Raw genomic sequence first — 22,202 nt, forward strand, 5'->3', positions numbered from 1 at the left:
GCAATATAGACCACAAGTGGTGTGTGGCCAGACCAGATCAGAAGTGGGATCCAGCAGGTTCTCACCAGTTCCCGAGAGTGGGTTACTAATTATTTGTGTGTGCCGAGAGGGGGTTAGTAACTGGGTCCGCTTTTCCATCTCCACATCCTTGCCTCCCCGAGAGGCATACTGCCTTTGAACGTGAAGGTTCCATATAGCAATTGCGACTAATAATGTAACTCCCTGAACTGGGTTAATCCCTTTCAGGTACTGCAATTCATTGATTCTCAGCCTTTCGTACCTTTTATCTCACCAGTCTCACCAGGTTTGCCTAGGTACGCCTCTGCCCCCTTTGCCGAGGGGGGGCTGGCGAGGGAACCTGTTACTAAAATTTTTGGATCCCACCACTGGACCAGAAGCCAAGTTTTCATACCCTCATTGCTTTATGATGGGCCATGAAGGCTTGGTTGGTTTTCTCTTTACATTTGGCCAGCTGTGGGTAGCATTGCCAGCTCTGGGTTGGAAAATTCCTGAGGTGGAGCCTGGGGAGGTCAGAGTTCAGGGACCTCAATGGGGTATAACACCTCACCTTCCAAAGCTGTAATTTTCTCCAGAGGAATGGATCTCTGCAGTCTGGAGATCAATTGCGATTTCAGATCTCCAGGCCCCACATAGAGGTTGGTAACCCTAAACATCAGGACTCCCTGCGACAGATAGGGAGGAACTGTTAGAGTGAGGGTGTCGGACTAGAACCTCTATAGCCCTGTCCAGTTCACGTTAAGAGAGACTAATGAAGAAAAAGACCAAAGACTCAAGTTTTTAAGAAAACGAAATTATTTTACTGTGTAGAATAGTATCTCCCACAGGGTGCTCTCTCAAAGGGCATCCCACCCAGCCAGACAAAAGACCTACCTTATCTCTTTTATAGATACAATTTTTTAAAATAGAAAATTAGAAAATGCATACATTATAGTCCATCACTGAGGCTTTCCCCTCAGTGATGTAAGGCCATCGTCATAATGATCCCTTCTCTATCCTGATCATATTTCTCCCAGATATGCCTTCATTCCTTTACCTTAAAATCAAATTGGCTAGTCTCACTTTCCTTACACAAAAGCTGGAATGTTTCCCCTCCCCTTTCAAGAGAGCTGATCTCATCATGCCTGGTTTTTATCAAAGCAGACAGTCCCCAGAATTCCCAAGGGAGGGGTGTACCAAGAGAGGGACATTTCCAGTGTAAAAAAAGATTTCACATACATACAACTTATTCACTTAAAAGATTAAAAATGATTATAACAATAGAATAGAATAGAATAGAATAGAATCTTTATTGGCCAAGTGTGATTGGACACACAAGGAATTTGTCTCCGGTGCATATGCTCTCAGTGTACATAAAAGGAAAAAAAAAGAAAAAGAAAAAGAAAAATTATTATGATATGTGATTATACTAGACTACATCTTATGCATGCTTTTCATATATTTTACTATAATTTCAGTGTTCATTAAAATATAGAAAAACACAAGTACAATGATCCTACAAGTTCCATGTCTCCTTTGACTTCTGACCTCTTGACCCTGTACCACTCTCTATCACATTCCTTAGCGATCTGGTTTTGCCTGCATCTAACTGCTGACCAGTTGGCCTAGAGAGAGAGAGAGATAAAACCATCTTGATTTTCTTTGGTCATATTGGTTATACATGCCCTTTATATTCTTTAGTATCAAATACAATTTTCAAGTCTAATCTCCTGTCCCACAAGGGAACTCCACATCTTCAAAAAGGTGATCCCAGCCTGGAGCCCTCCAGCAATTGTAGTGGTTTGTCAGACTACAGAGGTCAGTTTCCCTGGAGAAATCAGCATCTTTAGTGGGGGTACTCTATGGCATCACATTGCGGCTAAACTCCCTCCTCTCCCCAAACTCCACCCTCCCAGACACTGCCTCCAAATCACCAGGAATTGCCTGACACAGAATTGGCAACCATAGTTTCCTTGTAACAATATCTGAATAGTGGCTGCATCATGAAAAGTCTTTAAAAAGAGTGGAAGAGTTTTGATTTGTATCTTGCCTTTCTCCCCTGTAAGGAGTCTCAAAGCGGCTTACAAACCCCCTCCCTTCCTCTCCCCACAACAGACTCCTTGTGAGGTAAGGAGGCTGGGAGAGTTTGGAGAGAACTGCGACTAGTCCAAGAAGACCAGTCACCCAGCAGGCTTCATGTGGATGAGCAGGGAAACAAATCCAGTTCTCCAAATTAGAGTCCACCGCTCTTAACCACTACACGATGAACAAATTCCAGTGTGTTCAATGGCAGGATAGCCATCTTACTCCATTGTATCAAAATTAAACAGGAGTCCTGAAACCTTTAAAAAAAACACCCTAAATTTGCTCCAACATAACCTTACAGAGTCAGGCCTCGTTTCATCAAATGCACCACGAAAGCTTATTTTGTTCATCTTTAAGGGGTTGCTAGACTCCTGAGTAACCAAGTAAAGATCCACAGGATGACAACAACCTTCCTTTGCCAGGCTTAATAATGGCCTAATAATAATTCCCCTGGCTAATATTCCAATGTAATATATTGCTTTATTAAAGCATGCAATGGCATTTTGTTTTTGTTGTAGACAGGCACACACCCTTTTGAAAAGGTTTGGGCTTAAAGATGAATGCTGGTGTCCTACAAACGCTGGCCCCGCATTCAATGCGATCCATGGCCGGCTTAGCAAACTCAGCTCGTCACTCTGTGCGCTTTGAGCGCCCTGTCCCGTGTCACAATTGTGACGTGCGTATTTACACAAGCGTGTCTCCTGAGCTGTGGCCACCAGAGGGCTCTGATCCTCCAGCCCGGAAGATCCCTCGTGCTCTCTTGTTCTTTGTTCAGAGGTCTGAATCCACGACTGTATCCGGTCGGAGGCAGCTGCTCTGGCACCATATTGGGATCTGTTGAAACAAGAGGCCTTGGCTGCAGCTCTTCTTGCGCCCGCCCTAGGAGGGGGGTTGCTTAGGGGTTGGATCCGGCTCTTGACTCCGCAAGCTCTTGGTACGTGGAGCTCCCAGCTGAGAGAGCAAACATAAAAAACAGATCTGTAGGACGGTGCAAGGGATGGGTGGGGTTGGAGGGCGGAGCTGTCTGGGTTTTTTGGGGAGGGGGAGGGAAACAGGAAAGGGGCATCCAGAAGCCCCGCTGCGGGGTGGTCTTTGTCTCTTTGGGGTTGCAATTGGTCCCGATTGGAAGGTTGAAAGCGCGGGGGACAAAGAGGGACGGGGAAGTGTTTTTAAAGGGCAGGAAAGCGAGCTTAGCGGGTTGTCTGTGTGTGACAATGTAGCTGTAGGGAATATTTTTATACAGACTAATAAATTCTTGGAAAATAATCGCTCAGTAGGAGTGCACCGGGTGGGCAGAGAGGGTTAGGCTTTTGCACTGCAGCAGCAACTTCCGGGTTTGGGGGGATCCCCCCCCCTCCCGTAGCGCGGGGGAAGTTGGTTGGGGGAGGGAATGAGTCATAACAATCGCAGCAACAATTGCATGCCCTGGCATCATATTTTCCCCTCCGTGTAACTGACCGCCTCTAGCTGCTGCTCGTAACCCTCTGGTTCCCCAGTGACAATGCTTTGTCTTCATTGGGGCACTTCCCTGTTTTCGAGAAACCTTACAACAACCCTGTAAATAGGTCAGTATTATTCCTATGTTGCATATGGCAGAAGAAGCTGAGAGGCTGCTTGGTGGATTCATGGCAGAGAAGAAAGTAAACAAATCAGCCTCCGGTCTTTCACAAGATGAACATATTTATGTGCTTATTTGGATAAAAACTTCTCAGTAATGCATTGCGAAAGAAGTCTTCAAACAATAAACCTTTACTCAGTAAAAGTGTCACCAAAAGTAGCAGCATATGACCTGGGACACTGCCAAGCAAAAACTCAGATTCAAAATGGACTTTAAATATTGGCTTGATCAAGACCGAAAGTGTATATTTGTTTCAAATGTGAAATGGTCCTTTTCAAACTTCTGTCCTGCAGGAGAAGTCAATTTGAGAGCGAACTGGAGTTGAAATGGGAGAAGTGAATCTGAGCATAAATTGCTTCAGTTAAAAGGGAACAGAAAAGTCTGGAATTATTTGGCTAATATTAAAAAATAATTAATATCAGAGCTGTGCTGCCCCGCCCCGCCCCCTGTGAATCTGGTAGACATAGAAAGCTACAGTCTATGTCACATTTGATTTGTGTTGTAACCAGCACTCGGTGAGCAAGACTTCACAAGAAGAGAAGGCGATGGGCAGGTCAAAACATGCAGTTCTGGTGCTGAGTGTATTGAGTGTATTGAAACTGGATGGTCAAACATTTATATGTTAAGGAGGAGGTGATACTAATAAAATGGCTGACTCCTCAAGAGAGTTGGGGTATACTGGAATAGGCAGAGGCAGTGTGTAGATGATCACAGCTTTTGAAGGTATAAACCAGACTTACAAAAACAGGAAGTTAGAAGAGGGAGAGCGTTAAAACGGTACCATGCTGCTAGCCTCCTTGTTTGTTCCTCTTTTATAAATCCCATATTCCATCTCTTGTGCTTTTGTACCCTTTCCCCTTTTAATCTGTTACTTAACTTCTATGCCACCATGTGTATACCCATTTATCCTTAGTGTATAATTCATTTTATGATGGCATACATTTTTAATAGTTCACCTTTTAACTGTCTGCATTTCAGTCTTGGGTTGCTCTGAGAGATCAGTATTAAAGCTTTTAATGGATGTGTTGCTAATCATACAAAGAACTTATGGGATGAAAGCAGGGACAGGTTGACCCATCAGTTTTAACCGTCAGAGGTGGCTAATGTACTTTGTGACTGGATCATAACAGGCAATGCCTTTTTGAAATTCACATCTCAGTGACCAATTAGGTTCGTGGGTGCTTTTTGCCCTTGTTCAGAATTTATGTTTAGTGGGCAGAGTTGCCTCTTCCTGCCTAAACTTAATTAACTTTATTGCCCTGTGGTTTCTGTATGGTAACTGGGGAAGCTGCTTGTGACTGGGGTTTTCTGTTGTTTATTGCAGAGGCTGATCTTTCTCTGAAAACGTGGGTACAAGTTTGGGGGGAAGAAGTGGAAAGGGGCTTCGATAAAGATCATGGAAGAGAATGGTGAGGACGTGAGTTCACTGGGTAAGGATCTCTTCTCTATCTCTGTGAAGCCTCAGGACTGGAGTGCTTAGATCTGTTTCCCCATGACTGTTTGGTCTTAGGAACGGTTCTTGCAGTGGATGTGGGACTGTTGGTACCACACATAAGCATTACCCTCCATTGCAATAGGCACAGTCTATCTGCTGTAATTGGCTCCTTCTCTTTGTCGTTCGCTCAGAGGCGAAGTCTTTACATGGCACTGTCTCACAGTACTGGTTCAATACTCTAGCAAACAACTAGGAGCATAGAAAATATCCCCGAGGGAGGGGAAATAATTACTTACTTTTCCCCAGGGCCATCTCTTTCTGAAAGGGGAACTCTTTAACTACAGGAACGGCACAATCTCTTCTTGTTCCTGGATGATCCCAGTCAGCCACGTGGACTGGCAGGAGGCCAATAAGCTTGTAACATTCTGCCAGTGTGAAGTAAGAGACTTCCTGCACTACAGCAAGCCTGGTAGATGTGCTCTAAAGCTCATGATCTATAGCTTCATATCCCCTGCTGAGCTCCTTCCCCTCCCAGACTCCACCCTAAAATATCCAGGAATTTCCCATCTTGACATTAGCAACCCTAGGACCCGCCACTCACCAATCCCTCCCAGGTTTACCTTCTGGAACTTACTGTGTCTGAGGGCTCTTTGAGATCAGAAGGAGCTAGTGCAGGGGCCTGCAACCTATGGCTCTCCAGATGTTCATGGACTACAAATCCTATCAGCCCCTGCCAGCATGGCCATGCCAATTGGCCATGCTGGCAGGGACTGATGGGAATTGTAGCCCATGAACATCTGGAGAGCCGCAGGTTGCAGACCCCTGATCTACCCTCATTCAGGGTGTAAATGTACCTTCTGCTTTTCGGGAGTCAGTTCCTTGACAAATGCATTTTGGATTGCAGTGCTGGGGAAAGCGTTTTGATTTGTAGAGGGCATCACTAAATTGTTTGGAGTCAGTTGCAACATTTTCAAAATACCCATCCAGTGCATGTCCAGTCCCTGCAATTGATCTCTTGGTAGCATTTAGAACAGCGATTCTCAACCTATCAGCGTTCTCCATTCAAAAAAATGGATACATGTTAGGGTTGGGGGTCACCACAACATGAGGAACTGTATTAAAGGGTCGTGGCATTAGGAAGGTTGAGAACCACTGATTTAGAACATGCTGGTTCCCTGTCCAGTTGTAATGCAAATTGAGATCCTAGCAGGACTAGTGTAGCTAATATTTGTGTCAGCAAGAGCTATGGTAGCTATGTATTATCTGCCCTGGGCATAGCTTCTTGCATTCTACTTTCTTGTAATGATTAAGTGGAAACTGAGAACATTGTGCATCTTCTTTTTTGTCCTCATAACGACCCTGTAAGGTAAATCAGGATGAGTGTGTGTGTGTGTGACTGGCTTAGGATCACTCAGTGGCTTCATGGATGAGAGTAGATTTCAACCTGGGTCTCTAAGACTTGGACTGACACTCTGGCCCCTGCAGAGCAATCCTCGCCTACTTTCTTGGAACCCAGATTCCATATCCTGACTGTCCCGTAACTTTTCGCAAATCTGTCACCTATGTGGAAAGTTTTGACCTCCACCCCTATTCCTGGACTACATAAATATGGACTTTGCCTGTAAGCGGAAAATTCTCTAGCCTGTGAACCCTTGTTTACTTTGGCTGTGTCAGTTTAACCGCTAGTTGGCCAAAAGCAGCGCCTAAGCAGAATAGAAGACGCTCTGTAGCAGTTTATTTAGCTGAAAGAACACAGTTGAAGTTCTCTTCCCCTGTCACCTAGCCTGTGCTTTTGGGGATAGGTTGGCCTGGTGTAAGTCTCCTGATGTTTCCAAATTCTGCAAGCTGGTTTCGTTATACAGTCAAGGAAAGTGCTAGAGAACTTCAAGAAAGAAAGAGGCTCAGCGGACGAACAGGCTGCTGAATTCTCATTTAAACTAGTTGAAACCTGCCTCTTGAAATAGTTGTGGCCAGGGAAGCTCATGCTGGAATCCATAAAGCTAGACAGTAAGGAAAGTACTTAGCAGCTTCCCCTCTCCACCAAGAAGACTGAACAGGCTTTAAAGGGGACAGCAGATCCTGACAATCACTATGGCTCATTCCGCACTTGCAGAATAATGCACTTTCAAACTGCTTTCAGTGCTCTTTGAAGCTTGAAGCTTTGAAGCAGAATAGCAAAATCCACTTGCAAACAGTTGTGAAAGTGGTTTGAAAACACATTATTTTGCATGTGCGGAAGGGGCCTATAATTTTTAAGATGCTGAGTCTGAAAGAATTCTTCTTGTAACCACCATGTTTCTTTCCTGCTGTCAGGCATCCTTGGCTATTATTCATTCCAGATTATGTTTGCTAGCAAGATTAGTATCATGCCCACATTTTTTGGTTCTGTTAATGATGGATGTTGATTTACTGGGCACGCGGTGATAGCTCACATTGCTGTCTTTCCCTGCCCCTGCAGTTCCTCCCAGCTGAGAAAGGGTAGTAAGATATTATGACGACTGAGGCTGAGATTATTTTGGGGTGTGGGGAAGGGGGAATCAAGAGATAAAACACCATAAAGTCAATCTAAACCAGTGATGGCGAACCTTTTCGAGACCGAGTGCCCAAATTGCAACCCAAACCTCACATATTTATCACAAAGTGCCAACACGGCAATTTAACCTGAATGCTGAGGTTTTAGTTTAGAAAAAACAGCTGGCTCCGAGGTGCATGTTACTCAGGAGTAAGCTTGGTGAAGCAATCATGCAACGCTTCGAATGGGTGAATCACCACCCTAGGAGGGTTTACTCAGAAGCAAGCCCCATTGCCAGCAACTGAGCTTACTCCCAGGTAACGGATCATGCCAGACCAGCCTTGGTGTGTGTGTGTGTGGGGGGGTGATTCCCCCCCCCCCACATGATGAACTCTGTGCATGCGTGCCCACAGAAAGGGCTCTGAGTGCCACTTCTGGCACCCGTGCCATAGGTTCGCCGCCACTGATCTAAACAGATCACCTCTGCCAAGAAAATAGGAATTCGAAAAAGATAACTCTGCCCAGAAAGACTGGTTTGGACTGTAGTTAAACTTGTGGTACTTAACTCTGTGGCCCGCAGAGAACCACATTCACAGTCATCACCAGTTAATAGAGCTGCGTGACGTACATGTTACCTCACCAAACTCATGCACACAATAAGACAACAACTTAATGTTAAATATATAGCTGTAACGTTTGCAAATCACCAGAGGTTTATAGCATATAACAAAGGAGGCAAGCTGTCTTTTGACTTTAAAATTCCTTGACTGGTTACATGGAGAGAGCAGACGAGAAGGGCTTTTTACAAGTCTTGGTGTGCTCTCGCCTATCTCGCTAAGGAAACTCACAAACATCCAGACTTTTGTGTATACCTCTTTCGACAAAAAGAACTCCGTGCGGCCCTGTGTCTATTGTGGAAGTTCAATTAGTGTGTTTCTGCTTTATAAAGTAGTCCTGAGAATTGACGATCATTTGACAAGACAAAACAACATAGATTTTATGGAGGAGAGAAAGCTAAGAGCACACTGCTGGTCTCAGTCCTGGTTGCGGGGAGAGGACCTACTGGACTGCACTTCCCCACCGGTGGTTCCAAACGCTCCTTAGCCCCCATTAAACAACCCCTCTTGCCTCCTTTTGCACCTCCTGCAGTTTCTTAGTACCAGTGATTGAAAAAGCGTGTTTCACCAATCCCCAATTGGCCATGCTGGCAGGAGCTGGTGGGAATTGTAGTCCATGAACATCTGGAGAGCCACAGGTTGCAGACCCCTGAGCGAAACAAAGCCACCCCCCAAGCGAGGCAGAGCAGAGCCCTGCCACAAAACTATGGCTGGGAGCTCCACGAGAATCCCTAACATGCCCCTGGGAGTTTGGTGGTGCTGGCAGGGGTGCCACAGCACATTCCAGCACAGAGAGGGGAGGAAGAGCAGCAAACCCCCACCTGCTCTTTCCTTTGGGGGTAAGATAAAGAGTCCTCAGCGGCAGGGAGGGGCTGTGCATGTTCAGCTGCTCACCTTTTATATAGTCTACAAACCTTTGGCTGTAGAGACAGAAAGCAACTACCGTATATACTCGTGTATAAGCCGACCCGTATAAGCCGAGGCGCCTAATTTTACTGCCCAAACCTGGGAAAACTTATCGACTCGGGTATAAGCCAAGGGTGGGAAGCCGGGAGGCAGAGGGAGCTCCTTATTTGGGCAGTGACATCAGGGGGAGTCAGTGCCCAAATAAGGAGCTCCCTCTGCCTCCCTGGGTTTGACGAAGCCCAGCCAGCCAGGGTGCCTTGGGGTTCCCCCTTCAGCTTCGATGAGGGCAGCAACAAGCGGCTTCCAGGGGGCAGGGAGGTTGTCCTGGCCCCACCCCCAGCCTCCTTGTGATGAATAGAAAACGGTGACTCCCGTATAAGCCGAGGGGGATTTTCTCAACTCGGCTTATACGTGAGTATATACAGTACCTCCGTCTTACGTGGGGCTTACACAGCTCAGAGTCTAAAGCGGTTTCCCACTCAATCCATTAGCTGCTAGAACCATATTTTTCAAAAGGAGACGTTAGTGATTGGCCAGTCTTGTTGCTGGGATTTTATGAAGTCTTATCAGAGCAGGGGGAGGAAAATCAGCACAGTCTAACCCAATCTCATCAGATCATGGAGGGTAAGCAGATTGGGTACTGGGAAGGGAGAGCATCAAGGAAGGCTGCACAGAGGAAGGCAGTGGCAAACTACTGCTGCTTCTCGTTTGCCTTTAAAGCCCCTTTGCTGAATTCACCTAACTACAGACGCTACTGAGGGAGGCATGAAATGGTGGCCGCTAGAAACTGGCAGGCGCTAGGACCCCACAGAGCACGTCTCTTAAAAGAAGGTCCAGACGGAAGTGGTGGCGTTTTAATACACAACCCCCCTTGGTTCTTGATGTTGAAAAGAGTATACAGTGCTCCAATTACACTGGAAAATTCCCCTACTTCTTGCACCACGCTCCAGCCCTTATACTCAAGTGCTCTTTCTGCCAAGTTCTGTTTCTAAATGACCCCTGAGCGACTGTTCAGATTCATTGAGTTTCTTTCTGATGAGCAGTTGGTACATTAGGATTCCTCATTTTTTTGTCTTTTTGCTCTTGAAGCACATTTCCAGCCCTCATAATTCTGTGGGGTGAATGACTGGATGGCTGGTTGCCCTTGCCTCACAAAGCTCAGTCATATTTTCACGCCAGAATGTTCATTTTGCCCTTCACATCTCCACCTCTAATTTTGTCTGTTTCTCTTTTCTCCTTGAGCGGCCTACATTTCAACGGATGGTAGCTACACAGGTGAGTAACTGTTCATTTGCATGCGGACTAGCCCAGGTGAAAGACAGCGGTGGTTAGAAATGTGCCTTCAACCTATGCAAAACTTGTTCAACTTTTAAAATATATTTGTCAGGTGCCTAGAATAGTGGAAGTTAAAAGAGGAATGGAACTTAGGACTGCTGCACACGTTACGCTAGACACGTGAATTGCACCGTTGCCACGTATCTTTTTTTTCGCCTGTCGGAATGCGGACCCCGTGTCATTTTCTTGAGGTTACACGTGTTTTCTTTGCAGGCCAACTTGCGGGAACAAAGATGCGAGATGCGTGTCTCTCGTAACGTTTGTGTGAGATGTACATGTCTCAGTGGGGGAATTGCCATCGTGATCATAGAGTGCATTGTACAGAGCATCCCATCTCTCTATCCGCACTCTATCATTAGGAGCTTCTTTTACACCCCTACCCCCCTTCACTAGCACTCCTTTTACTACACCCAAAACATTGAAAGGTTTCCTGCTACCATTTTAAAATTTCCTGCTGCCAATATCACCGTGTCACCCTCGGAGCACACCATGTTGTCTGATACCCTTCCAGAGACCGTGCCAGTGCCGAATCATGGCACAATGACGCCTTCTTCCCAGGGGTCTTCCTCCGCTACCAAATCACGCCGCCAACCAGTTTGGACTGACGAGGAAACGCGGGCCTTCATCCAGGTGTGGGGTGATGACGCTGTGCAAAGTGCTCTGGCTTCCAATTATCGCACAGTCGCACAGTTTCAGTGGATAGCTGACGAAATGCGCGCCCGGGGATACAACAGGGACTGGGAGCAGTGTCGCGAACGTGCCAAGGTGCTTCGACGCGGCTTCAAAGAGATAGTGGATGGGAACAGCAATGCGGGCCACGGGCGCCGAGTGTGGCCGTATTTTGAAGAACTTAATCGCTTTCTTTGCATCAAGCAAAACCTGGTCGTCCCGCGGCTTTCAGGGAGCAACGCGAGGCCTCCTGTGGATCGCCGACGTCGGGAGCACAGAGAAACGCAAGATGCCGGCTATGAACCGCCGCTGTCTGTAGGAAAGAGTGACAAAGGGACTTTTGAAGAGCCCGACGGGGATTGTTTGCTGCTGCCTGAATCAGCTGGCTCGCAGCAGAGTGAAGCTAACTTGGAAAACCAAGCAGCATCTCCTGCAGCAAACTCTGATATATCCATGGATGGGAGTGTTGGCCCTGGTACCCCCACAGATCCTCTGCCATCCAATGACTCGCTCACTGGTGAGTTTTGTTGCTATTTGGGGTATGTCTGATGGGGGGGGGGGAAGTGCCTTTGTTTTCATATGGTTCCTCCTCCTCCCCCCTCCAATCTGTGGACTCATAGAAGAATATGTTTGAGTGGTTTGTTGATTTATTTCTCCTCGAGGTTGTTTGAAGTAGGAAGACGATGTTTAGCGAGGCGTTTCCATTTCTGAGTGCCAAGGAGTGAATTGTGAATTTTGGATTTCCAATGGGGCAGGGGTGGGAATCCAGTCTGTGCTGTAAAGCTAAGCTTTGAAAGTATGAGAGCACAGTGTGAGGGACTGTCACTGATTGTAGCAGGCGTGACCCAGTCAGAAGGTGATAACGGCTCAAATGGGAGGAGAAGAAGAAGAGTTTGGATTTGTATCCCCCCATTTCTCTCCTGTAAGGAGACTCAAAGGGGCTTACAATCTTACTTACGCAGCAGTGGCGTAGGAGGTTAAGAGCTCATGTATCTAATCTGGAGGAACCGGGTTTGATTCCCAGCTCTGCCGCCTGAGCTGTGGAGGCTTATCTGGGGAATTCAGATTAGCCTGTACACTCCCACACACGCCAGCTGGGTGATCTTGGGCTAGTCACAGCTCTTCTGAGCTCTCTCAGCCCCACCCACCTCACAGGGTGTTTGTTGTGAGGGGGGAAGGGCAAGGAGATTGCCAGCCCCTTTGAGTCTCCTACAGGAGAGAAAGGGGGAATATAAATCCAAACTCTTCTTCTTCTTCTTTCCCTTCCCCCCTCACAACAAACACCCTGTGAGGTAGGTGGGGCTGAGAGACCTCTGAATGAACTGTGACAAGGTCACCCAGCTGGCATGTGTTGGAGTGCGCAATCTAATCTGGTTCACCAGATAAGCTTCCACAGCTCAAGTGGCTGAGCGGGGAATCAAGCCCGGTTTTCCAGATTAGAGTGCACCTGCTCTTAACCACTGCACCATGCTGGAGAAGTGTTGTGTTTCAGTGGAAGAACAGCTGCTTTGCATGGAGAAGAATATTTTTCTCAGGTTCAGTCCCGAGTTAAAGGATCTCAGGTAGCGTGTGATTTCTGCCCAAAACCCTGAGAAGCCACAGTCAGCCTGAGTGGACAATATCTTTTGTGATGGACTATTTATCTGATTCAGTATGCCAGTTTCCTTGCTGCCAGTAGCTAACAGAATAAAGTATGCAAAGTAATCAAATATATACATCTACATAATTTAATTAATGCTTTCCGTTTGCAGAATCTGGCTTCTTTCCTACGAATATGTTACGATGGCGTTGAATTTGGAGTACATTTTTGCCTGTTTTTTCCCTAGTGCATCTGCACATTGTTGCCTTAAAAGTACAGAATGTTTTGTACCCAGTGATGCTCCTTGCTGACAGTCTTTCTCCTGTTTGTTCATTCAGCGCCCAACCTGCGCCCTCGACCGCTGACCGCCGCAGAGAGGATGCGCAACCTTCGTTGCCGGCAGAGAAAGCGGAGGGGGGACACCTTGAAGGAGCTGATGGAAGTCACTTCTCAGGCCACCAGCGAACTCGTCAGGACACTGTCTGACCTCACCCACAAAGAAGTGGCTTCCTTTGAACGTGCCTACAAGGAGGACCTTTCAGCACGCAAAGACGAAATGGAACAGAGCGCCGAGGACATAGGGAGGCTCGTAAGCGCTCTGGAATCGAGTGATCAAACTCTGAAGGAGCAACTGAGTAGCCAGACAAGTGTACTGCAGGGCATCCTGGAAGTCATGAAAGACATACGGGGCAGAACATCTTACAGTCCTCCGTACCCTTCACAATATTACGATTTCTCAGGCCCTAGCATGATGCATCCGGCTGGCACCTCCTCCAACGGCCAGGAGATGCCGTGTCCCTCCCCCTCCAGCCTTGCGTTTCCTTCCCAGCAATCCGCCACCAGCAACGGAGACGTCTCTCCTCGGAAGCGAATGAAATGAAAGTCCTGAAACAAGAGAGGTGTTCCGTGCCGCTTATTTAGTATCCTTGTTGAAACCATCTCTCCAGCTATCGTTTGATCTCGTTATGACACATATATATATTGCTTTTTTCTTACTGCCTTCCTTATTGCATAGTTAGGGTGTGTTTTCATCATATTTCATACGCATCGACACAGCCTTCTGTTGTGGAAGCGGCTGCCGGCAATGTACATTTACTTTTGATTTCTATCTTGAGTGTACTTTACGCTAGTTTCCCTTCCACCCTGTTTCGAGAGGGATGCAGCGTTTGATGTACAAGCGGAAAAGGTTTTTCGATCCACTTAACGCGTTACTGGGTACCTGTAAAAAGGTAATCTGTGGAAAGTAATAAAGCTGCACTGTTGTTCCAAAATAATTCAATTTGTGTTTTACCATAGTGTGTAACAATTGCCACAAGTGGGTCAGACCAGGCTTCTGCTTAGTTCAGTGTTTTGTCTTCCAAGAATGGCTAGCCAGATGCCGTGGAGAAGTTCACAAATGAGGAATTGGAGCAGCTTTTGCCCTTGTTAGACCTCAGCCTCTGGTAGTCTAGAATGAACCATCTCTGATTTCTTACAGCTCGTGACTCTCCCCTTCATATATCATTCTGATCCACTTAAAAGGCCTGCCTGTTGTCCTGGCAACCTGTGCCAACAGTAAACTCTTCTTCCGCCTGACAACATCAGTGGGTTGTCCTCCATACGTTGGGCCCACCATAGTGTGCCAGGCCTTACATCTCCGTTATGCTGTCCTCTCCCACCCACGTTTTCTGTGCTGAAAATTTATTTCAGGGTCAAACTAGGTGTGATAATGAGGAACCCGTTTTTAAAGAAATGTGTGTCTGTAAAGTGCCATCAAGTAACTCAGTAGGCTTTTCAAGGCAAGACACTTGCTATTGCCTGCCCCTGGCATTCCTTGGTGGTTTCCTTTCCAAATACTTACCCAAGCTGGCCTTTCTTAACAGCTGAGATCTCATGAGATTGGGCTAGCTTGGGTCATCCAGGTCAGGGCAAAAATATACCCACCCCAAAATAAACATGCAATTGTGGCTGCCTTGCATATAACCGATCTCCCTGAGAGCCAGCGTGGCATAGTGGTTAAGAGCAGGTGCACTCTAATCTGGAAAACCGGGTTTGATTCCCTGCTCTGCCCCTTGAGCTGTGGAGGCGTATCTGGTGAACCAGATTAGCTTGTGCACTCCAACACATGCCAGCTGGGTGACCTTGGGCTAGTCAGAGTTCTTTGGAGCTCTTTCAGCCCCACCCACCTCACAGAGTGGTTTTTGTGTGTGGGGGGGAAAAAGGGAAAGGCGATTGTAAGTCCCTTTGTAAGTCCCTTTGAATCTCCTTACAGGAGAGAAAGGGGGGATATAAATCCAGACTCTTCTTCTTCATCATCCCCCCATACAGACCCACACTTCTCCCAACCACACTCACTCCTGATACTGCAACTTTGCTGAGGACTGCACAAAATGTGTGTAAGATACAGTCAGACGAAGGGTTCAGCAATGCCTACCTGTATGTCCCTTTTACTGAAAAAATATACCTGTCCACTCCTTGCTTGATACTGGATTGGGGCAGACTGATATAGCAATTTGGTCCGCTGTTGTCAGATATATATTTTTTTCAATTTACTCAATGGCCTTCTCACACACATATCAACAAAGTTGCTCCTTTTTTCACAGCCTCCAGCTTTTCTGTATCCTTGACGGGATGGTTCATTGTGTTCAGTAACCTAAATGGGGATGTAGCATCTTGGTATGATAATGCCGTTAGCTAACTGTTTCAACCAATTTGCATCCAAAGGAAGTGAGGCTTTAACAAGCCTACAGTTTCCTGGAACCACACTTCTGAGAAAGACCCGGGCTGAAGTCATGTGGTAGTCACATGACTTCAGTCATTTTATGGGGCCCAAAGGAATACACATCAGCTCACAGATCTCCCCTGCTGGATTGGAAAAGCGCATTTTCCATGGTCTATCCTTTCAGTTATTTGTTATGAAAGCAGATTTTTAAACAGTTACGAACATTATTTTTCTGGTGTTTCTTAATCTGAGCTATTTACACATTTGAATCTTGGCAATTGTTTGCTGTTTGGTTTTACTTCTGAAACCACATTTGTCATCCTGGTTCGATGTGGTTCTTCTGATGCGTTGCATGAAGTAAAAGATCCAGATGCTAGAAACCTCTGTGGAGGGGGGGAGTAGATGTTGCAGATTTTTGCCTTTTGCTTCCCTGCGGCGTTTACCCCCTTCCTGGCTTCCTGCTTCACATGCATGTAAGGAGGTTTTTTAAATTTATTTGTATATTTCTAGCAGTTTTTCTCCTTCACCTGCCTTATGATCCTGTTCAATGAAGCAGCATTTTCATCTTGTTCTGATGGGCTTTGATAACTCAAAATAACCACCTGACATTTACTGTGTCATTATTCTGCTATCTTAATTTAACCTAAATAGAATAAAGCAGGAGTCCAGAGAGTAACAACGCTGATCCCAACATAAGCCGTCGTAAGCCAGAATTGACTTCCTTAGATGTGTATCCTGTTTACGATGCTTGTAAAACATCTTCCTTACCACCTATCAATTAAACCCTTGTTTTCTCTGACTTCCAAGCACTCCTTAGAGATTTCATCAGAGATACCACTGATGGTTTCACAAGTAACAGGACACAGCGTTTTGGGAGAAATAGCAACGAATGGGTTTCTCATAACCAAGGCTGACCCCTATTTAATCAATCCAACACTAGCTGAACCTTCCTAGTACTGGTACAATTTCTGGTTTTATAACCCATGACATTTAGAATTTCTGCTCACAGAGATTTGGTGATGATAGGGTTCTTCTGAATATTGATTACTCGGAAAGCACTATATCCCCTCCAACTTGGCCTGTTCTCTTTTATTCCTGTAGGATTTATTCTCTGGGATGACATTGTCCTATCGATCGTAATTCCATGTGCCTCTTATTGCTAGAGTATCCTTCAATTCAATTTTGTAATTCACCCATCTTCATTTTTAGGCTTCTACAATTTGTATCGACTCTCATTTTGTATATTATTTGATTGTTCCTTGTTTATATGAGTATCTTAGCTGGCACAAATTTTATTTGATGTGAAGTTGGTTGCTTTCCTCTGGTTCATGTGTATGCATTGTCTACTTCTCACCTGTCCTCTATGGAAAAGATGGTGTGTGTCTGATTAGAACACCAACCTAAACATAAATCACCCCAAGCAGACTATTCCTTAACATCCATCAGCTTTCCTCATTCTTTCTCTTCCTCATGCTAGTCTAGGTCTTTAAAATTGAATACTTTATTCAGAAGATTGTGCATCACGGTGGATGGGAATAACACTATCTTCAATGGGTCTCGTTCTCTTCCATTCAGTAATTCAGGACTTATCCTAACCTTGTATAAACCGCTTCTACCATAGGGGGTAGTTTCTTTAAAAATAACCTTCATGAAGTAATAAAAATGCAGTAGTTTTGTTCACCTAGAACAAGTTGTGGACCCTCACAGGGAGGTGACTAGACGATTATCAGACATTAGGGGTAGCTACTGACCCATCCTTCCCTCTCAGGAAGAAGAGTAATAAGAATAGTTCAAGCACGTCTTAACTTGACATGCTGGGAATTTTTGTTTGTATATTTATATATATATATATGTGTAAATATTCTAGCACTTGAGTATAATAAAGGGCTGGTTGAAAACACTTGGTGGCCCGTGCCTCGTCTATCTTTGGGTTTTTTTCACTCACAGCAAGGCTATCTCAGAGCTGCCCCTACAGGTAAAAATAGCAATGTGTGAACTATAAATGTACAAATATTTGTGGACTACTGTATGGGAAAGATTAGCATTCGATCTGCATTCCTATGGATTGAGCATTACATCAGAGTTGCAAAAGATTGGAAACAGGGTTTGACAGCCTCCTCGTGATCAGTCAACCTCCTGGAAAGCTCTGGTTTTCATGTCCTGGAGATGTTCCAAAGGTATTGACTAATTCATCTCCCCCCTAGACCTTGTGTTTGGACAGTCTGTTGTTACAACAGCAGGATTAAGCACTTCCCTCACATCTAACCTACAAGTGTCTCCAATAAGGCTGAGCTCTCCCCGGAAAATACCTTTTGAAGTGATTGGGCTGCAGTCTGTGATCTCAGCTGGGACACCATGAAGTTGGGCAAAATAATTATACTTGGTAACCTTGGGTTCTTATCTGGCACGCTTTAGAAAAAGGGAGGAGTTGTGCTAGATATGGGAAAAGTAGTCCCTACATTCCATCCAGGAACTGGCAGAACCCCAATGAGCAGCTACCGTTTGTCCTACCGCTATGATAGAAGCTGTTCCTGTAGAGTTGATACCAGCAAATGCATCCATTTATTTAGAAAACAGATCTTTTGCTTTATCTGACAGCTCACACAGAGACAATATGTAAAATACAAGTTTTTTAAAGTTGCCCAGAGTTCCAAGGTGACACCATAGTGCTGTTCACAATGAGTTTGGAGTAATTAAATTGTATCAGCTTTAATGCTGGGTAAATATGGCATTGGAAAATATATATAATGAGCCAGAGACAGTATATATATATATAATGAGCCAGACACAGTATCTTGTTTACAGGAGGGGGAAAATCTGTCTGGCTCTCGTGCGAACTATAAAAATCTATTTTAATGAAAATAATGTAAACATTTATATACCGGAAACACAACTGTTAATCAACAACAAAAACATACATATTATAAACAACAACAACACAACAATGAGCAATACACACACACAGGATCCCAAATAAAATAATTTCAAGTCTCTGTAATGCAGTGAGAGATCCACTAATGGTGTAAAAAGATACCAATATCCGATGCCTTTCAAAAGCTCAACTTCCATTGATAGGTTTCATGTATTCATAGATGAACAGGATGTTGATAAAATCCTTGGCTGGTGGTCTTCTTCAGCCACTTTGGGCACAATCACTAAATGTAAAATATTATATATTTTCCATTTAATGACTGTGCCCAAAGTGGCTGAAGAAGACATATTTGTTGAAAGTATTGTTCTTTCCCGGGGTCAATACTCTCACCTTCCATTGACCACCAGCCAAAGATTTGGTGGATCTCTTACTGCATTACAGAGAATTGATTTAGTGGATCTCTTACTGCATTACAGAGACTTGATATTATTTTATTTGGGATCCTCTGTATATGTATTGTTCATTGTTTTATTGTTGTTGTTTATAGTAAGCATGTTTTTGTTGTTGATTAAGAGTTGTGGCTCCGGTATATAAATGTTTAAATTATTTTCATTAAATATGCCATTGGGTCAGATGATAAGGCTGCAGTTCAGTCTACAACCACTTTTCAATAAGTCTTGCTGAAATCAGTGGGGGATTGGTTCCCCGTAAACAAGGATTGGACTGCATATCTAACTGTGCTTACTTGGAATTAAATCACTGAGATCTCGCTACAACTTACACCCTACTGCATGTAGTAGTCCTGGCATCCAAAACTAGGGATGCTCTCCCGCTCATCTTCAAGGCATGGGAAAGAGGTGGCTAAAATAGTAAACATCTGACTCTGCACATCTTGAGGGTTTTTTTTAAAAAAAGAGAGGAAAAGCAATTATTACTTTTTTAGCAAGTAAGATTAGTAAGAAAAAAAAATCAGCTCCTTAGTTTCTGCCTAGGGTTGTGCAGAGAGGTGGTGAGCCTCAACATTTCCCCAGCAAAGCAATTAGGGTTCAATTGATCATGCCTAGCACCAAGAAAGCACCCTCCCTGTCCCCTCTGGCCTTACAGCCAGTAAGTGGTCAGCCTAAGTCGGACACTCCCTTCACCGGCACATGCCCAGCCTTACATTTCCCGTGCTGTTATTCACGCTGTTCCTTTTACAATGAATCACAATCACCTTCCATCATAAACTTCTATGAATGTGGTTTCTTTAAGGCCTTTATAAACTCTTGCACCAGGCGTGGAGGATGGAAGCAATTAATGCATTACAGACGTGTTCTCTGCGCCCCGAGTGCCTCTTGATTTTATCTCTTTATTGGAGCGACAGGCCCCATTTATAGCCAAAGTGGCTTTGGGATCGCAATTAAAAATCAAGCTTGCTTTACTGCCATCAGATCTTCTGAAGGGGCCAGCCCCAAATGCAGTCCAGAAAAACCCCTCAACACCCCCCAAAGACAACTGCTTAACTAATGCCCACGAAGGGCCCGGGAAGGGAGTGTAAAGCGGCAGTCCACATGCTCTGCTGCAAATGTCGCTAAGGCACTAACTCAGTAGTGGCGAACCTATGGCACAGGTGCCAGAGGTGGCACTTAGAACCCTCTCTGTGGGCTCGTGCAAACAGAGTGCCCCCCACGCACATCTAGTCTGGCCTGGGCCGCTGGGCACGATTATTAGCATTAAACCTATGACCTAGTTTTGGGGAAGCAGTGTAGGTAACCCTGTTAAGCGCTGTTAAACCCCACTGATTTTCATGTGAAGAACTAAAGTGTGATTCTTTACCTGGGAGTAAGCTTGGTTGCTGGCAATGGGGCTTGCTTCTGCGTAAACCCTCCTAGGGTCGTGATTCACTCGTTGGAAGAGTTGCACGGTTGCTTCAAAGCAAAGCCACCGACTACCACCAAGCTTACTCCTGAGTAACGCACGCCTTGGAGCCAACCGTTTTTTCTAAACTAAAACCTCAGTATTCAGGATAAATTGCCATGTTGGCACTTTGCGACAAATCAGTGGGTTTGGGGTTGCAATTTGGGCACTCCGTCTCGAAAAGGTTCGCTATGTGTCCGGCCACCAGAGGTCGCTGATGCTCCCTCCCGCCTTATGTAAGGAAGGCGCTCTCGTGAGCCGGAGGAGCCTTTTCGAGGTTGTGCTTCCTGCTTCTGACTCAGCTCAGCTCCGATTGGTGGAGAGCGGCCGCGATCCGCTCGTCCTGATTGGCCGGAAGCCTCTTATTGCAAAGCAGCAGTAACCCTTCAGCGGCCGGCGACACCCGAAGCGCGGCGAGCAAGCGGGCCGGCTGTCTGCTGCACTCCGGTCGCCCCAATTGCCTCCCTTCTGCGGGGCAGGTCGCGGAGGTTGCCCCGGGGTGCGGGAGCGCGCGCGCGTGTCCGGGATCTCACCTGGTGCAGCGCCTTGCACCCGTTTCTGGTAAGCAGGGCTAGTAGCAACGCTGGGTTAGGCTGGGCCTATTATGCGGCCATCAATCATGGGACGCTGGGTGGCAGGAGAGCCGCTTGTCGCCTGATCTCTAAACTAATCCTTTGCTGGGAATCGGATGGGGGGTGTGTGTGTCTTTCTTCGTTTCCTGCTTCCGCTGCCTTTGCGCTGGTCGTGGTTGGCCTTGGGCTAGCTTTACTGTTTCTTCCGTCTGGCCTGGACTCGATCTATTGTTTCCTTGTTTGCAAAGGATGACTGCCATCTGTCAAAACACGTGTATAAAAGCAAAAAGGATCCAAGGAAGTTCTTTATTGCTTGGGATTAAAGTCTCAGCCTTTTATTTCCTCTCTTTCTCTCTCTCTCTCTCTCTCTCTTTTCCTTCCCACGATACTATTTACACGGTTCATTTTAGGTGTGGGAAGGAGGCAGACCTAGTTGTTATTTTCCTGCTGCTAAGATTGAGAGAATCAGTGGCTGGCCCAAGGTCACGCTTCATGAGTCCTTGGCAGAGGTGAGGGATATCCTGGCTCCTGTCTTTGGCTACCATGCTGCGCCAGCGCTTGGATCGTGTGTCATATTCTGTGCTGGGTGAAGCATCATAACATACTCTTGTGGAGCTTCACAATTTGGCTTCACAAAAGCAAGTTCCTCGCCCTTATGGTTGCAGAGCGAACCCAGAACAAACACAGAGATTGCAGAATAAAACAAGCAAAAAGCAAGGCTTTTCCTGAAAAGTGCAGTCATTTTCTCTGTCACACACTGCTGCCTCAAGGGAGTGTGGAAAATCCGGTCTGCAAACATTTGGGCTGTTTTGTACAGAATAATGCTTAAAATATGTTCAGGCTTCCCCAAGTCACTGCCTAGCCCTGGGCAGATGTAATGGAGGGGCCTTGCTAACCACTGTTGAGACAGAGAGGAATGGGCTGGAAAGATATGGCTGCCTCCCTTATCCTGCCCTCTCCAGAGAGAGCCCTCCCACTCTTGCATTAGCTGCTGTTTCAGTAGGCTGTCTGCACTCCTGTTAGTCATCATCAAAGTGAGCCATGGACTCTTTTCAGCAAGGAATTGGCTTCAAATCCTTAGCCCTGGGTAACTTCAATCATGATTAATGCTCCCACCAACGTGATACTTAACTGCAGCTCAGGGGGGAGTGGTTGTTCTCGTGAGAGGAGGGGCAAGAGGGCACATGGCCTGCCACATTTAAAAGGACCCCTTTTTGGTTTGCACCCTGGAGACCTTCTCATTTCCAAAAGACACCTTCTCTCTCCACCCTTCCATCAGTCTTCTGGATTCTGCCATATTTCTAAACAAAAGTTTAATAATTTATTAAATAAATAAATAATTTATTTAATTAATAAATAAAAATAAATATTTCAATTTGAAATATGTTCTTTTATTATTGCTGGCCTT

At 45.7% G+C, this 22,202-nt stretch overlaps 2 protein-coding genes across 3 annotated transcripts in view; both read left to right on the forward strand.

The window, feature by feature from the left end:
* LOC125430201 (zinc finger protein 271-like) overlaps positions 1 to 22,202 on the forward strand; it is a 40,484-nt gene that overhangs the window by 11,731 nt on the left and 6,551 nt on the right. The window lies entirely within an intron of this gene.
* On the forward strand, positions 2,854 to 14,027 carry LOC125430177. 2 transcript variants are annotated; one of them, XM_048491999.1, is made up of 5 exons: positions 2,854 to 3,016; positions 5,025 to 5,130; positions 10,413 to 10,445; positions 11,017 to 11,691; positions 13,092 to 14,027. In XM_048491999.1, exons 2-5 carry the CDS (start codon positions 5,097 to 5,099, stop codon positions 13,631 to 13,633), a joined length of 1,284 nt encoding a protein of 427 aa, XP_048347956.1. In that variant the 5' UTR covers positions 2,854 to 3,016; positions 5,025 to 5,096; the 3' UTR covers positions 13,634 to 14,027. The 2 variants fall into 2 exon arrangements, with proteins under 2 accessions (XP_048347956.1, XP_048347957.1); XM_048492000.1 differs by lacking the exon at positions 2,854 to 3,016 and adding an exon at positions 3,194 to 3,647.

The sequence above is a fragment of the Sphaerodactylus townsendi genome, linkage group LG03 (genome assembly GCF_021028975.2).
Source record: "Sphaerodactylus townsendi isolate TG3544 linkage group LG03, MPM_Stown_v2.3, whole genome shotgun sequence".
In the NCBI taxonomy this organism is placed as follows: Eukaryota; Metazoa; Chordata; class Lepidosauria; order Squamata; family Sphaerodactylidae; genus Sphaerodactylus; species Sphaerodactylus townsendi.

What these genes read in the sequence shown, in the direction of transcription:
- LOC125430177 (XM_048491999.1), top strand. Translation starts at nt 5,097, where the DNA reads ATGGAAGAGAATGGTGAGGACGTGAGTTCACTGG. An exon ending in TGAGGACGTGAGTTCACTGG is followed by an intron (nt 5,131 to 10,412) that starts GTAAGGATCTCT and finishes TTTCTCCTTGAG; the next exon opens with CGGCCTACATTTCAACGGAT. An exon ending in ATCCAATGACTCGCTCACTG is followed by an intron (nt 11,692 to 13,091) that starts GTGAGTTTTGTT and finishes TTGTTCATTCAG; the next exon opens with CGCCCAACCTGCGCCCTCGA.